At 42.9% G+C, this 17,132-nt stretch overlaps 1 protein-coding gene across 1 annotated transcript; it reads right to left on the minus strand.

The window, feature by feature from the left end:
• Window positions 1-12,473: 12,473 nt before the first annotated feature.
• On the minus strand, window positions 12,474-15,561 carry LOC103713316 (F-box/kelch-repeat protein At1g22040). Its single transcript, XM_008800200.5, has 2 exons — window positions 15,383-15,561; window positions 12,474-14,241 (listed from the first exon to the last, which is right to left on the minus strand). The coding sequence occupies exon 2, from the start codon at window positions 14,106-14,108 to the stop codon at window positions 12,678-12,680; it is 1,431 nt and encodes a 476-aa protein (XP_008798422.3). The 5' UTR covers window positions 14,109-14,241; window positions 15,383-15,561; the 3' UTR covers window positions 12,474-12,677.
• Between the last annotated feature and the right edge of the window lie 1,571 nt (window positions 15,562-17,132).

Raw genomic sequence — 17,132 nt, forward strand, 5'->3', positions numbered from 1 at the left:
CTGGACGGGTGGTAGCTTGGCTCCGCCTCCCACGGCTGCCGCTGGATTTCTGGGCTAAGGAGACATTGATCCAGATTGCAGCGACGGCGGGGAGACCTTTGGCTTTGGACGCAGCCACCGATCAAGGGAGGAAGAGGGGGTTTGCACGGGTTAAAGTGGAGCTTGACATAAGAGCTCCTTTAAAGCCGGGAATATTCATGAAGGGAGCTAAGGAGGGATTAGAGAGGAAGATCTTGCAGGAGTTTGTGTACGAGAATTTACCCGTCTACTGATACAGGTGCGGCCGAATCGGTCATGGGGAGGCGGCTTGTGAGTTTTCTTCCCCGGTGACGGTTGGAATGGAGGCCGAAACTGGTAGTAATGCTCGATGTCCAGATACTGGGAAGATGTCAAGGGAAGCGGAGGATCCTCTGATCTACGACCCTTGGCTCTCCATGAGCTGGAACGAGGGCATCGGAGCTCCGAAAGGGGGGAAAGGGAAGATGATGCAGACAGGGGCGAGCACCAGTGTAGGCTCGGCTCCGGCGACGTCTGCGGCGAGTCCGAGCGAGGGAGATGGGGGGCCACGACTGCCCATTTCACCGCAGGATTTGGAAGGTTGGCAAAAGCCAACCAAGGTGGCCAGACGGAAGTCGCCGAAGAAGTCAGCTCTAGGCGGCTCGTCTGTGGAGATGGACGGAGGCCTGAGTCAACCAGGTGAGCCGGACGAACCCAGTTGTGACTCGGTGAGGGGACTCGGTGGGGGGACTCGGCCGCCCTTGTTGGGCCAGGTGGATCTGGGAAGGGCTGGGCCGGGCCCAAGTCCGCTTAAAAGGGCCCGGAGTCCGTCTAAGGTCCACCGGGCGCTGCCAACGCGTGGGCCAAATCGGGCAGCCGGGACGGCATCTGTGGCCGGCCCGAATGCAGTACCGAGACGGGATTTCCCCCCCCCCCCCCCCCCCCCGGGGAGATGGGTTCCGCTCGGCCGGAGGTGGCCGCCGGCGTAGCAAGAGTTCGCCGCCACCCCTTGTGGCAGCGGACACGACTACGATGAGGCATGCGGAGGAAGGAGGGGGCCGACGGCATGGGGAGAGCATACCTTCTCAGCAGGGGCTGGCCCAAGCGGCGTGGGTAGCAGCGGAACTGCTGGCGGCGGTGACCGGTGAGCCGGCGGGAGTTGTAGCTGGACCGTCAGTTCAGGTGGGAGCCGGGGAAGCCAGTGAACAGGTGGAGGTCACTCATTCCGGTGTGGTACGATCCATGACCATGGGGGTTTCAGTGGAAAGGGAGGAAGACGACTCGTGCCGTTTGGTACACCAACAAGGTGATACGAAGGGTGCTGGGAGCTCCCTTTCCTTCGACGCTCTGGTGGGAAGCAGGGTCTGCGGCCCAAGATTGGAGGAGAAGGCACACTGCGGTGCTGGTAATGGGGAAGAAATTAGTTTGATGTCGATGGAATCCGTGTGCCAAATGGCACAGGTGCATAGGGGGTCACACCATCAAGCTGTTCAGCAGCTGTTGGCCACTGCTAAGGGTGTGATGCACAGTGACTTGGAGCAGGGAGGAGCTGTGCTGTGTAGTAAGGAATTGGAGTTGGAACCTAGAAGCGGTAGCGACCCTGGGGAGGTGGGCTGTGCCGACGCACCAGGTGCACCATGAGAGCCCTCCTTTGGAATTGTCGGGGTGCAGGTAAGCCCTTCTTTGCCCCGGCTTTTCGCAGGTTGGTGCAACAGCACAAACCTGGAATTTGTGTTTTGTTCGAGACCCGGCTCTCCGGGCAAAGCCTTCAGAAGGCCCGTGCGGCGATACCGAGGTCTTGGGATTTTTATGCAGTGGAATCTCAAGGACTGTCGGGAGGTATTATAGTGACTTGGGCACAGGGTGACTACCAAATTGATGTTTTCAATGTTTGTAAACAGAAGGTCATCTTAGTGATATCAGAGGACAATCGGAGCCCGTGGGTTCTAGCAGCTGTGTATGCCAGTACAGATTATAGAGTGCGGAGGCGGTTGTGGGTGGAGGCGTCTCAGCTTATCACTCAGGGTTATCCCATGTTGGTGGCAGGTGACTTCACGGATCCCCAGGAGAAGATGGGGGGGAGGGCCTTCACTTATAAGAGGGAAATCCGTGAGTTCCAAGATTTCATAGCGTCAAATGGACTGATAGACTTGAGATTTTCGGGACCAACATTCACATGGTGCAATAATCAGCAGGGGCAGGCCCGGGTTTGGGAGAGATTGGACAGAGTCTATGCCACAGCGGGGTGGGCCCAGTGTTTTTCTGACTACCATGTTCGTCACTTGCCGAGGATTGCGTCCGACCACTGTCCCTTACTGGTTAGTACTGATGCAGCTGTCTCTTTTCATCCCCCTTTTAGATTTGAGAAGTTCTGGACATGTTACCCTCGGTCCTGGGAGATTGTGAGGGAGGCATGGGATGTACCGGTGAGAGGGGATGCTATGTATCGTGTGTCTCGCCGGTTGGAGCTGACAAAAAGAAGGTTGAGAAGGTGGAACCGTGAGGAGGTAGGGAATATCTTCAGGAGGATTGAGGAGACTGAGGAGGCTATTGCCGGATTACAGGCTCAGGAGGCCTTGGGGGGGAGTTTGGCAGAGGAGGAGATGGGGGAGCTTAGATCTCTACTATCCTTACATGATTCTCTCTTGAGACAGCAGGAGATCTTTTGGAGACAGAAATCGAGGGTGCAGTGGATCCAGGAGGGGGATCGGAATACTAGGTTTTTCCACCAGTCGGCAGTGATCAGGAGGCATCGGAACAGGATTAGGGTAATTAGGGATGAGGATGGGCAGTTAGTGGAGGATCCAGATTTGATTCGGAGGGTGCTGGAGGGTTTCTTCAGGGCCAGATAGTCTGAGCAGATGGGTACTGGGAGCTCAGGGAGTATCATATCGCCAATGGCACGGGTGGCAGAGGAGGATATGGTCGCACTGATTAGGCCGGTATCGGAGAGGGAGATTAGGGAGGTGATGTGGTCCCTTGAGGGGGACAAGGCACCGGGTCCGGACGGCTTTCCACCGTTATTCTTCCGGAGGTACTGGATGATTGTTGGTCAGGGGGTGACGGCGGCCATACAGCAGTATTTCAGCACAGCAGTGATGTCTACAGATTGGCAGAGGACCCTAGTCACTCTGATACCGAAGCGACAGGATGCTTTGGAGCCTAGTCACTTTCGCCCGATCAGTCTCTGTACTACCTTGTATAAAGCGACGGCGAAGTTACTAGCTGGACTTCCGAGATTGATCAGTCCGGAGCAGGGGGCTTTTGTGGGAGGACGGACTATCACAGATAATGTTCTTATTGCCCAGGAGTTCATGTATGATCTTGGCAGGGCGTCGAGCAGGAGGAGTCTGATGGGGGTCAAGCTTGACATGGAGAGGGCATACGATAGGATGAGATGTGATTTTGTACAGCAGTCCTTGCAGGGGTTTGGATTTCCCGAGGCATGGATCAGATGGATCATGGGATGTATCAGAGGCCCTTCCTTTGCCATTTTGGTAAATGGAATGCCATCACGGTATTTTGTGTCCTCTGGTGGGCTGCGTCAGGGTTGTCCCCTCTCCCCATTACTGTTTATTATATGTGCAAATGCGCTTTCCAGGACCTTGCGGCATGCAGTGATCACCCAGGAGCTGGAGGTTTATAGGCCTATGCCGGATGCCTCACCGATTTCTCATCTACTATTTGCCGATGATTATCTTCTGTTAGTCCGTGCGACTAGACAGGCAGCAGGGATCATTTGGACGATCTTGCGGGATTATTGTTCTATGTCTGGTCAACGGGTTAATTCATCTAAATCAGTAATTTGTTTTAGCCCGAAGACCAAACCAGATGTGAAGACCGCTATACTGGAGATTTTGGGGGTGGGAGAGCAGGAGGGCACGTTAAGGTATTTGGGAGTCCCGATCTCTGGTCAGCGTCTGCGTAGCAGTCATTGCACCTCTCTTGAGATCAGTATCCGGCATAGGTTGGAGGGGTGGCAGATACATTCTCTTTCCATGATGGGCAGGATTATACTGGTACGGTCAGTTCTTTCCTCGATCTCGATTTACCTATTATCTAACTCTCTTATACCGGTAGCGACAGTTAGGAATATTGAGCAGATCTTCAGGGATTTTATTTGGGGGAGGACTGGAGGCAGAGGGGGTATCCATCTTATGGCTTGGGAGGTTGTATGTCAGCCGACGAGATATGGTGGTTTGGGTGTGCAGTCTTTGGTGGCGAGGCGTGAGGTTCTAGCTGCACGATACGCTGCTAGAGTGGTGTTGGAGCCTGATGGCATGTGGTCTTCACTTATGAGGGCCAAGTATGGCGATCTAGTGCCGGGTGCCCGGTCTGGGCGGCGCCACTCACCGATCTGGAGGGAGATTTGTGCTAGAGCAGGGTTGGTGTTTCCTGCGATTAGATGGGCCATTGGTGATGGTCGATCTATTGATGTGTTGGAGGACCGTTGGGTGACGGAGCAGCCTATGAGTAGACTTCCGGTTACAGTGGACACATCGAGGTTAGCCGGTCTCAGGGTCAGTGACTTGATGGAGCCGGGGGGGGACCGCTGGAGGGTGGAGCTGATTAGGGAGGCTTTCGGGGAGCAGTTGGCGGAGAGGATCCTGGCCCTACCTGTTTTTGCTCAGGGAGGGGCGGATAGATTAGTCTGGATGCCGACAGGGCGATCGCAGGTGCGAGCCAGGGATATCCACACATTATTGAGCCGAGAGCCAGCCCGACAGATAGAGGGAGGATGGATCTGGAGGATGCGGATTCACCCGCGTGTGGCGCTCTTCATCTGGAAGGTAACGTGGGGTTGCCTACCGACCAGGAGCTTACTAGCACGGTGAGGGGTGAGGATCACTCAGTGTTGTGATGAGTGTACGGAGACTGAGGAGACGATGGATCATGTTCTTTTGCAGTGCCCCAGAGCTAGGGGCATTTGGAGCCGATCGCCCACATTGCTGCCCCATTCAGTCGAGTCGACACAGGATTTGATTCATTGGTTGAGAGTGGCCATGCGGCGGCCCAGCACGGTTGAGGCCGGGATCCGGTGGGCATATTTGGCTCATTCTATCTGGCTGGACAGGAACGCGGGTATTTTTGAGGGCAGGCGGTTACCCCCGCGGATGGTGGTGGACAGAGCCATGCGTCTTGCCAGGAAGGTTTCTACCACTGCTATTACTTTCTCTTCTGAGATGACCAAGGTCACCTGGGGTACTCTTTCTGCTGTCACAGCGCCCAGGTTTGCCCTAGTCTCTTGGGTACCTCCACCCCTTGGTCATCTCAAAGTGAATTTTGATAGTAGTAGGTCGGCGGACGGGGTGTCAGGAGGAGTTGGCTTTGTTATCAGGGACCATCTCGGCAGTTTGATAGCAGCCGGCGGCTGCCGCGCGCTGGAATTTACTGTAGTCGGTGCGGAGCTGCAGGCAGCCTGGGAGGGGATATCCTATGCGAGGCGGGTACTTCGTGCTGAGCACATATGCCCTGAGGGAGACTCCTCTGTGGTGATAGAGTGGATTCGGGGAGTGGACAGATATGGAGATGATCATCCTCTCATCCGTGAGATTCGGAGATTGGCTCAGGAGTCGAGCGTTTTCCAGGCTTCACATGTTTTTCGGGAGGCGAACAGTGCAGCAGACTGGGTCGCCTCATTTGCCGCTCGGCACTCCGAAGAGGTCATTTGGACATCGTTAGGAGATATTCCTCCCACCTTGCACTCTTTACTTTATTTTGATATGGCTGGATGTACTCAACTTAGAGCTATATGAATTGCCGTTTTCACCAAAAAAAAAAAAAAAATCACCCATGCTTTGACCATTCTTCCAAACATTTCTTCATTCTTTTTCTTTCTTTTCCATTCTCTTTTCTTCCTCCTTTCTTGTCTTTTCGAAACATTCGCTTCCCTGTTTCCATACCCTAATCTGCTTCTGCACCCACTCCAGCTTCTTCTAAGGATCAAACTATTACTCTGCATGCCATCCTTTAATTCCAGGATCTGATTCTCACTAGTAGCTTATAACAACTAATTACTTCCAAGAAAATAAATTATACAACATAGATCGTAAAGACGACGACAATATTTGTCGGGCCTTGCAACCATATAAGCATTCCTTTTATCAGATATCAACCAAGCTATCATAATGTATAATTGCTGCTGGCTATCAGTATGTCCATCGGACAAAAATGACAATATGCAATACTGTAGAGACAGATTGATCAAGAAACCGTAATCTTTTAAAGGATTCTCTAGAAATCTAAGAGCCTCCATGGGGGCTTCAGATTGGAACAGCAAGGGCACCGGATGAGGTTGTCAAAACAAGATTCTTTAGTTTGTGACCATTCCTCAAAAGGACAGCTTCAAGTCCCACGGCAGACCTGACAATCAACTATTCACACTGTTCGCTGTCCTTGATGTTCTGGGTAACTTGGAACACATGCAGATCACAATTCAAATGGTTTTGATAATTCTGGGCAAGTTAAAGAATATCCTTTTATCCTCTTACTGAGCATTCACCAGTCATTTGTTTAGGAAACAAATCTCAAAGACATTTGAAGATATGCTTACAGACACTTTCCATGTTTTAATTTATGATGCATGACATGGATTGCTATGCCGTATATCCAACAGAATGTTTTAGATGCATGGCACAAACTGACCTGATTATAACCTTTGGATCTGTTACAGTCCTTCACAGCCAAATCAGAGAATGGAATTTTGATTCCAGGTGCTGATAATGCTAGTCTAAGTTCAGGGCCTACATCAAAATTGTACTGTGTCCAAATGGACAAATTGGCCTGTCTCTACTTATTCTTGATGTCTTCAGATTTAAAATATACTGCATGCCTGTGATTGGACTCTTCATGTGCATGTTTGTAAGAATATACAAAGAAGTGGTTGGGCAATCAAGAAGAGGCAAATCATTCTCCTCTTTCTTTATGTTGCATAGATGACTGTGGCCCACCTGCCTCCCTTGTCGCTATAAATTTGAGTTGACCTAATTGTTTGATGTCCCCATGTAATTCACTCTCCATCAGCATGCCAAAAACCTATTGTTGCTGTGGCTGTAAGCAATTTGAACACGGCTCCACATTCAAATGGAGAACAAGTAAATGACTCAGGCCAAGCCTCAAAACAATAAAGAGTGGAAGAAACTGACTTTAGAATAGACCAAAGAATTCCCGAAGCCTCGGACATGGTCTCAGAGACATACAAAATCCAGTAGCTGTGTCTTCAGATATGTTTACAACTTTTAACTGTAAAATTTACAGCATTTGATCATACCAATGTAAAGCAGAAGAAAATTATAATCTGCAATATGGGGTCATATTTATCTTGATAGGGCACGAAATACCCAAGTTCATAAATTTGAAGAACATTGAGACTCGAGAGATAATGCATGGACCAAGAACAAGCTTGTGTTTCAGGCTCCGCATGAAACTTGGGAGGGGGTAAAATCACACTAAATTATATTGAAATTTAATATTGTGAGGAAAAGCAAGCAAAGATAATGTGTACAGACACAAAAAATAAGTTGGAATTCTGTAAGTAAGAACTGATAATCATGATATAATAGATAATTTGAGTCACTAAATTATATCAAATTCTGTCAAAAAAATGGCACTTAGAAAGATTCAGCCTGGAACCAACTTCAAGGATCTTCAAATCATGTATAAATTTGGTCAGTAATGGTGCCATCATGAACTTTATGCCTGATGCGGTGCAGTTTCCAGATACATGTATCCATGCAATACATGGTGGAAGCATTTAACTTATTATAAAATTACTATCGCTGATGTCAAAATAAAGACTCAGACAGCAAATAGTTTCAAACAGGGTGCCTAAACCTCCCAACAGAATAAAGATCAAGCCACCACCAATACCTGGACCCCAATGTTCAGCAGAGCCTAAACCTCCCAACAGAATCAAACAGCAAAAGCCAAGAGCTATGATTCCATTAATTCCATATTTCAAAGTTCCAGGATCTCTACCATGCAAGCATCACACAATTTCAAAATTCATGGAGTAGTATGCTAATTATTATTACAGCTAAAAAAGGCTTTTAGGCAAGTGATAGTATTTCACAGTGCGGAACACCAGAAGGACAGGTGCTGCAATAACAAGTTATTTTCTTGGAAGTGCATCCACTCAAGCAAATAATAAAGAGAAGGATTCTCACACGAGAACCTCGATAAACTAAGTCGCGAACAAGCTGAAAAAGAGAGCCTAAACTACAGATAAATTTACATTAACTGAAACAATCCAAAACATACATTATGTATATTAATAAAATATAGGCATGGAAATATGCAAGAGCCTTTGAATGTCTCTACCTTGCAATCCCTTTTGTTGTGAAGCTATACCTTGCAGTCCTTGCTGGTGAATAAACAAGGATAATAAGAAGCCTTGTGATGCACCTTACACTATTTTAACCATGATTAAATATCACAGATTCCAATATGCTAACATTCTGTGGCTACTATCTATAGAGGCAAAGTCCCTAATAGTAACAGCGGATCATTGAACAGTGCACAGTCAGCAGTCTTTTGATTCACGCTGAGAGAAGAAATCATCTTGCAGAGTTGATAACTTGCTACAATAGTATCTAAATTTATAGCTTCTCCTCTAGAATCAGCATAGAAATGAATAAGTGCCATTGCCTTACCCCTGCTGACAGTATTGATAACATTATATAGAAGTTACATAGCTTATCTCATTATCCATCAACCATCACAACATGCAGCCTCTCTATCTCTGTGTGTGTGCATGTCCCAAAGTAAAGCAATCTTTGCTACTCAATGAATACCTATAATACTTCCATCAAAAAAATATATATACACATAATAAGGAGAAATGTACAGAGAGCTATTCTAAAGCTTTAACACTTAATACCATACTTGACGAATTTAATTCAATTTTTTGAACTAATGATTTTTAAAGATTTGGCATGAATGGAAACTTTCCTTAAGGGAAGAAAGCTTTCAAAATTCTACCATAACATTTGCTGAAACACAACTTTTCTTGCATATATATTATGTCTATGTGTAAACATACGAGAACATATGTTTAAGAGGTCCTAATACAATTCCAATATGATTTAGAGGGGAAAAAGAAAATAATGGTCAAGTCAATTTATGATACATGGAAGGAGCACGTTAGGCTTAGAGATAGTGCAGGTTTTGCAAAATGCATAACAACATGTTGTGCTAATTTTCCCCTCTATGTATTCAACCAAAGTTGAATATACACCAATTTATCAAATTACATGACCAGTCACACTGAATGCACCAACCATGGGTGTTAATTTGACCAGCTAGGAAATCTTGTTATACTGCATTATGTTGTATAAAGGTGATTGATGTCTCTCCCAGCGCATATGAGCACAAGGGTAACAAGAATTATTTCTAATATTATCCCTTCCAGTTTGGTGTTACATTTGTTCATCTTCTGCTCTCTTTCCAGGAGGAAATGCAGGTAACATGAGTATATAGCACAAATTGTAATGTATTTTGGAAAGATGATCTAACTCAATCATCTCATAACAGTTTATATCTAGCAGTGATAAGCTTATCTTTTGGTTCATGCCTAATAGCAACGGAAATATTCACCACATTTCCCTCATAATAATCATGTCCAGATTACAGCATAAACAAAAGAGTGCAGTTTAAAACTAAATTTCATCTTTACCATTAGCATAAAAGTACCATTCGTTTCAGCCTGATGTCTATAAGTTTTCGCTCCTCATCAATCTTCACTTTCTTCAAATAGTACTGGTCGGGCATTATACAGCAATACTGCTTTGTAGTATTCTGATGGGTACACTGTACATCTTAAAAGAAAATTCTATCAAGGTTCCTTTCAATCATCACTTGCTAAGTCAACTGACAGCAGGGTTACCATATCAAACAAGGCCGTGACAGATTGCAAGACTCCCTTTCAGTCATCAAGGTCCGGCTGGTACAACATGGTAGAGAATCTTTCAATGGAGCTGCATATTATTTTGCACCAGCACATGCAAATACCTATTACAGAACCATGGCAAGTATTGACAGGTCACTGGCACAGAAAAATGTTACTAAAAGCAGCACTTTAAGCCATGTGAAGATTTACTTAGACCCATTTATTAGAGACAGAAATTTTACATTTAATGGTTCCAATTAGGCATATTTTAAACACTCAAACAAACTTTATACCCTTCTAAACATATCTAGCATAAGCGATCAAAGCTGTTGGGAAGACACAACTTGTGAACATGTCTGTCACACTTTTTGATGGTTAAAAAAAAACCGAACACTCAAATCAGCAATAATGTATTTAAATAGACAAAAAGCAAAGTCAAGAAGATCAAAAGATAATGTAGGAAATATCAAAACTTGCCATTAACAAATAATCTTTATCAGGTAAATTCGAAAAAATTAATCTGCATTCTATATTTTTTGACCTTTATCACGGTGTATTGCTGCAGATGACCATGGCACAATTGATATGGGCCAATACATATCGATGCGGCAGCAAGTCGATGCATGTTTATCTACTGATAAGAATTCGAATAAATGCATGGTTGCACTCAAAGACACTGTCCTAATGTTGCACTCAACTTGCTTTTTTGTCTTTTTTCCCCTAAAGCATTTGAGAGGTGGGAAGACAGAAACAACTTTTAAAAACATGAACTTCTCATTTTCCAAGTACAGAGACACAAGTTATCGAGTTGCCTTTAGATGGTGTCAAAACTGTTTGAAACTAAAATTGCGGACGTCTTAAACAAATGTTTGCACTATTATTGTAAGACAATTACATGGTTGCATACAAGCACACATGCAAAGTGGTTTTGTCATCTCAATATTTTGAGAGGTTCTCAAGCTAGATTTCTTTTGAACACCATGGAACTTAACACTTTAGACTGATAAGGAAGCTTCAATTTTTTTTTTGTAGAACTCAACTTTAATCTTCCATATAAGTTTCTATAACTTCAGTATCACCACATTTATATTTGATGTGGTCAGGGTATTGTTTCTAGGTTCTTGGATCAAGGTAAATAGAAATAAATGGAACATAATGAACAGATAGGTATGAAGATCTGCAAAAACTTTTTAATCAGGTGATTAATTTGCTATAGGTGGCAGAGTGCCAAGAGTCTTAATACGAGCAATTTGTAGGCTAGAGAAAAAACATATACAACAACCCATTGTATTCGCCTGCAATTGATATTTGGAGATCATAAACGTAGACAAACATTCTAACCATGAAATCCTTTATGATAAGTAAACAGATTTAAGAAAGTTAGCATATAGTCTCTTGGACATCATTGTGAGCAAGATTCCAGCAATATGCAAGATCCAGAACTAGTAAAAACCTCAACCTTGATGCAAATGAATTATACAATGAACCTCCTGTAAGAAACTCACATTTGCAACCCATATACAAAATCAAGTAATACTTTGCGGTTATAACCTTGATGTTAAAGGCTTGGGCTGACAAGCACAATGGCGTGGGTTCGAGTCCTAAGGCAGCCATTTTGTGTTAAAAAAAAAGTCAAAGGTTAGGTCTGTCCCCTGTTCACTTCTCCTAGGATCCTGCATTGTTGGGAACATAACTAGGAATGACATTTTTTTGAAACCTCCATTGGCTATAACAGTGCTAGAACTTGTGATTGTAAACACTCAAACATTGCCCATTCTAGTAGCTAGCCAACATATGCCAGATTGAGTCATGGTTTATTCAAAAAGTACATATACAAGAGTTAAAACTTGCCATTAGTCATTCAGTTTATGAATTATCTAGATCATACACCTACTTGACCTGAAAACAATGATATGGGTGTATATTTTGCAAGTATCAATCTGGATATTACAGTATTCACGTGGGCACTATTGTTAGACAAATTCTAGGAAAAGCAGCAGGAATGCAAACGAAGGAATCAGATCCTTGCTCTCAGGTTGAATACTTTTCATTCTGATATTGTTACTTTTCTAAATGACATTCGATTCAAATTTCAGCTGATGTAATTTTCAGGTTATATGCTGAATATTTTTATATGTTTTTAAAAAGCCTAAGAAATCAATCCAAAAATCTTCATCATGCATTAAAATAGAGAACATGCAAAGAATTCATGTCCTTCACAAGGAGATATGAGACATAAAAGACACTATAAAATAGAGAACATGCAGAGAATCCATAAGTGGATGTAACTAGAGAAGAGCAAAGAAGCTATGTATCACTTTCTTTAAGAGGTTCATTGATTTTTACAAAATAATTATTTGCATAGATATAAAAATGGAAAGGGAAAAAAAGAAAAACAATACTAGGTTAACTATAATACCATCTAAACTAACAAAGCATACATCCCTTCCTTTAGCAATTCATAATATTTTACTTAACATTACCCAATAAGCCAACTTGTGCAGTGACATATAAGGCAGATCGATAGCACATGCTGCCTCGCATGACCAATAGAACAGCATTTCATCAGCTACAGGTTCCAGGTAAGTCATAGCTACAACATGCCAGGCCCTACATCTTAGCAAGGTCCCAATTGTTTTATTTAAAAAAAATATTCCTGTAGATAAGACATTCTATTCAAATCACAGTCACCATTATAATGGCTATTGAGTACCACTGGTAATTTGAAAGTCTGATAACTGGCTCTCAACTAATAGATGCCATATTAGAAGGCATGACTCCTTTAATATGTAAGTCAAATATCAAGGACCTGGCAGCTGACAAGTTCTGCTGCACCAAAATTCTTAGAAGCAATGACCTTCCAAATATCTGTTTCCGCAACTAATGATGTATCAGCATTTTGACTTGCTGAGTTGGCTGCAGATGATGAAGTTAAAGAGGAAGGAGACATATGATTCTGTAAGTCGGCCTGCAGTACAGCAGTGTCGTTGTTGACATCTTTTGTGATCACATGAAGCTTCCCAAGAAAACCAGCAAGCAAATATGGAGACTCAGAATCTGCAAAATCATGAAGCGGGACCTTTCCAACGACAACTTTCCATGCATCCTCCTGATGATTATATATCTTTATCTTACCGTTATCTAAAGAACTAGATGGGTCCAAAGCATATAATTCCCCATTTACTACAACACTCAACTTTGTCCCTGCCTGCTTTGCAGGCCAACCCTCACCCATTCCAGCTGGCATGTCCACCCAAGCATTTGAGTCAGGGTCATAGATCTCACCCCCAACATCAACAAAAAAAGGCCAAGAATATAGACTCTGAGGTACACATAACCTACCCCTGTACGAAGTCATTCCAGTTGCAATAGGCTTCAGCAAATCAGCTAAGAAAGCAGTAGGTAAGATCTGTGCTTTTGAGAATGGCATGCTCGGCACCTGCGTCCAAACACCAGTGTCAGGATCATACACTTCAGCAGACTGTAGAGGAGTTAAGCCACCTCTCTCTCTGCTGACTCCACCCACAACATAAAGCTTATTGTTCAACAGACTTGTCTTACAAAAGGCCCTTCCAGTGGTCATTGAACTCACTTCCTGCCACAAATTGATACAAGGATCATATCGCCAAACACATTTCATAGCTGAAGCTCTAGATAATCCCCCCAACACATAGAGGCATCCATCAACAGATCCAATAGCACAACCACATAAAGGCATCCGATCCAAGGCATCCCTCCGCCCAAGCCAGCCTCTGATAACATCAGCAATCTTGATGCTGGTACCCATCACATTCCACATGCAAAATCCAGAAAATCCTTTCCTAGATTCATCCTCATAACCAACATTGGGAATCGGTGGCAGCCTTTGCCACGTTTTGGACAAAGGGTCCAAAGCATGCCATGAAAGTTTATCCCCTTCAACTTTTGTCAGTATATAAAGCCATTCTTCAGTTATCCCAAGGTCTTTTCTCAATCGATAGATTTCAGGACCAGTTATGGCAGCTTCCCACCTCCGAGAAACCATTTTCACATTCAAGTAGTAAATTCTAGGCAGTCTTGCTAGGATCTGAAGCGAGATTTCATCAGGGAGGCTGGGTATCAACCTTGGGTTCTCATCATGATAGCTGGGTGACATCCTCAGCCTCTTGGAGGCTTCAACTTGAGAAGTTTCAGAAAGGTCCCCTACCCGAGCTCTACTAACAGGCAAGCTCAGCAATGACCCCATTTCAATCTTTTCTACCTCCTTACATTCAATAAAAAAATCTTGAAGAAATCAAGTTTAAGCTAATTCCTCTTCTACGCTTTATGCTGGAAAGCAATGGCTTCCACCATTTCATTCACCAGTATAAGTGTTGAGGCTGCTAAGAGGAAAAAATGTTAGATAACAACCAAAAAACATACAGTAAATAGCAGTAAAAATGAAGCACAGAAACAACAAAAATTAAAAGCAAGCATAGCTTGCCCTTTCATCCAAAATATTGGAAAAAATGCAAAATATGTATCTCCATATAATTAAACCTAATGTTTACTTACTCCAGTTAAGTATCTCTTTCTCTCTATAAAGATACACAGATTACAGATAGGCATATATGTATATATGTATATGTATATATGTGTGTGTGTGTAGTATGTATGTGAGTGCACGCATCTATGTGTTTTCAGATAATTAAGCCTCCAATTTACATACTCCTATTCTCTCTCTCTCTCTCTATGTGTGTGTGTGTGTGTGTGATATATATGTGAGTGTATATTTCCAGATAATTAAATTTACTATTTACTTACTCTGGTTAAGTTGTGTGTGTTTGTTTATGCGCCCATGAAATCATCCAGAAAATTACAAAGACAACAGCCAGTATACTAAGGAATTACAGACCAAATGGATTAAACATTTCTTTTGTCTTTTCTTTTTTTGTTAAACCATTGAGTTATTGAATCAATACAGTACAACTATGTTAAACCCAAAAGGATAAAATGGCACGACAGCTACGGTTAATAGACTCAAATTCAAGACTAATTTTTTTACAGAATATATGACCAGAAATTTAATGAAAGAACTGATATTAAGACACAAGAAAATGAGTATTACAGAAAAAAAAAACTAATAGAAGGATCCAAAATTTAATCTTGAATTGGAAAGCAAAGCGACTCAAATATTCCAAACTTTCATAAATAATCCAAAAACAATAAAATCATCAAAACAGAGACGCAAACAACACAAGCAAATTGAATCAAAACCCTATCTTTACATCACGAAACAAACAATAAGAGGAAACTGAACCAAAATCCAAGCTTGACGACACCAGAGATCACAAACCAACTACCAAAACCCAAGAAACCAGACTCATCTCGCAAAAACCAAAATCCACACCAGCAACCAAATATGCCCCGAAAAAAACTAAAATTTCGAGCAAAATCTCCAGCGCAAGACGCAGGGAGAGACTGCACCGACAATCTTACAAATTGAAAGACGATCGACGAGAAATGGGATCCGATAATCACCTGAGAAGAGCTCAAAATGAGGAAACTCTAAGTAGGCTTTTTTTTTGCCCCCCTGTTTGGGATCTCCGAGAAATGGATCGCTCTGATAATTTTATTGCTTTCCCATTTCGTGGTCTCTCCAGATAGCGTACGCTTTCCGTCTCATCCCTCGCCCCTTTTTTTAACTTTTTTTCCCATGCCATACTTCCTAATTTTATAATTTTATATTTAATATATTGACTTGGGTTGCAACTTGCAACTTGCATCAACAAAAGGACACCCTCACAAATGGGCACATAGCAAGCCGACGGGCCGCGTAGACTGCCACACGTCGTACACTCGGGTATGGAGGGGTATCACGACGCCATGCGTTTAGGAGTGAGTGGGCCCGATACTATTTAGCATATTATCTTGATCTATTACAATATAAATAAAAATTTAAATATTTAGCTAATATCTATATTTATATTTATTAAAAATAAATAAATATAATTATGGGTAGATAACTATGATCCGTATCTAAATATTTAATTCTATCGGTAATCTTATTTAATTTTATACAACATTTATGAACTTTAAAAGAAATACATGATCATATTAAAATACTATTAATTTGATTTATTATTTATTTAATAATATTTTTAATTTTATGATTATAAAATTTAATTATTAAATTTTTATATCTATATTTATATTCATATATTCGATATCCAATTTGTATCCATATTCATTTAAAATAAATATAAATATACATACATTTTTATATCCAACTAATATTCATATTCATATTTGTATTCATCAAATAAAATAAAAATAAAAATAAATATATTAATATTTGATGCTTATCGCACTACCTGGATCATCCGTGTTCCGAGCATGGCAGTAGCAATCAAGGCTGCAGATGGGTCGGGTTGATCCGTGACCCGACCCGATTTAACTTGCTTAGACCCGACCCGATCCGACCCATTTTGGAGGACCCGTGGGGCCGGGTCGGATCCTAAAATTGGACATCTTCCATTTTTCGGATCGGGTTCGGATTTACTGAATTCAGATCCGACTCGATCCGATCCGACCCATTTGAAATTTGGGTAATTTTGAGTTTTCAATCCTACGACCCGACTCGAATCTGTAAAATTATTTGGGCTTCCAGGTTGCAGCCCGTGGGGGTGCTGAAGCTATGGATGGATTGATCCGAACCGGACCTAAACCAGACCTAAATTTTTTGGATTGGATCTGGATTATACATAGATCCAATCCGACCCAAATGACCCATTGGGTCAAAAATTGTAACGATGGACCCGATCCGATCTTCTATCGAGTCGGGTTCGGATCAAAAATTAGGATCCGAACAAAAAATCGAGTTGAGTCGGGGTTACTTATGACCTGACCTGATTCATTTGCACTCCTAGCAGCGATTCATCTCCAAAATAAGTGACGCGGCAAGCATGCACCATGAAGATCCAAACTCGGAGCATGTCACCATGTTATTCTGGTTCCTGGCCCCGAGTGCTGAACTCCCGCAGTTTTTTCATGGCTTGAAGCATTTTTGATCAAAAGTTAGTATCCTGAACTTACCAACCAATGGTCGCGCCTTAACGACCAAAAATTCTAGATTCAATTCTTGAATAATATATCTCTAAAAATCTATCTTATTTTTAGAGCTGCAAGTGAATCATTTTATTAGTGGACATCTCAAGCTCATTAGCAAAGGCTTATTTGAGCTCCTTTGGTTATAAAATAAGATAAGCTTGAGCTACATTTCAAGACTCGA

This window comes from Phoenix dactylifera, chromosome 5, assembly GCF_051530095.1.
Source record: "Phoenix dactylifera cultivar Ajwa chromosome 5, Ajwa_hap1_PhDact_Kaust_v1.1, whole genome shotgun sequence".
Classification (NCBI taxonomy): domain Eukaryota; kingdom Viridiplantae; phylum Streptophyta; class Magnoliopsida; order Arecales; family Arecaceae; genus Phoenix; species Phoenix dactylifera.

Bases quoted from the DNA above. Each gene is read 5' to 3' on its own strand.
- LOC103713316 (XM_008800200.5), bottom strand. From the start codon at position 14,108: ATGGGGTCATTGCTGAGCTTGCCTGTTAGTAGAGCTCGGGTAGGGGAC.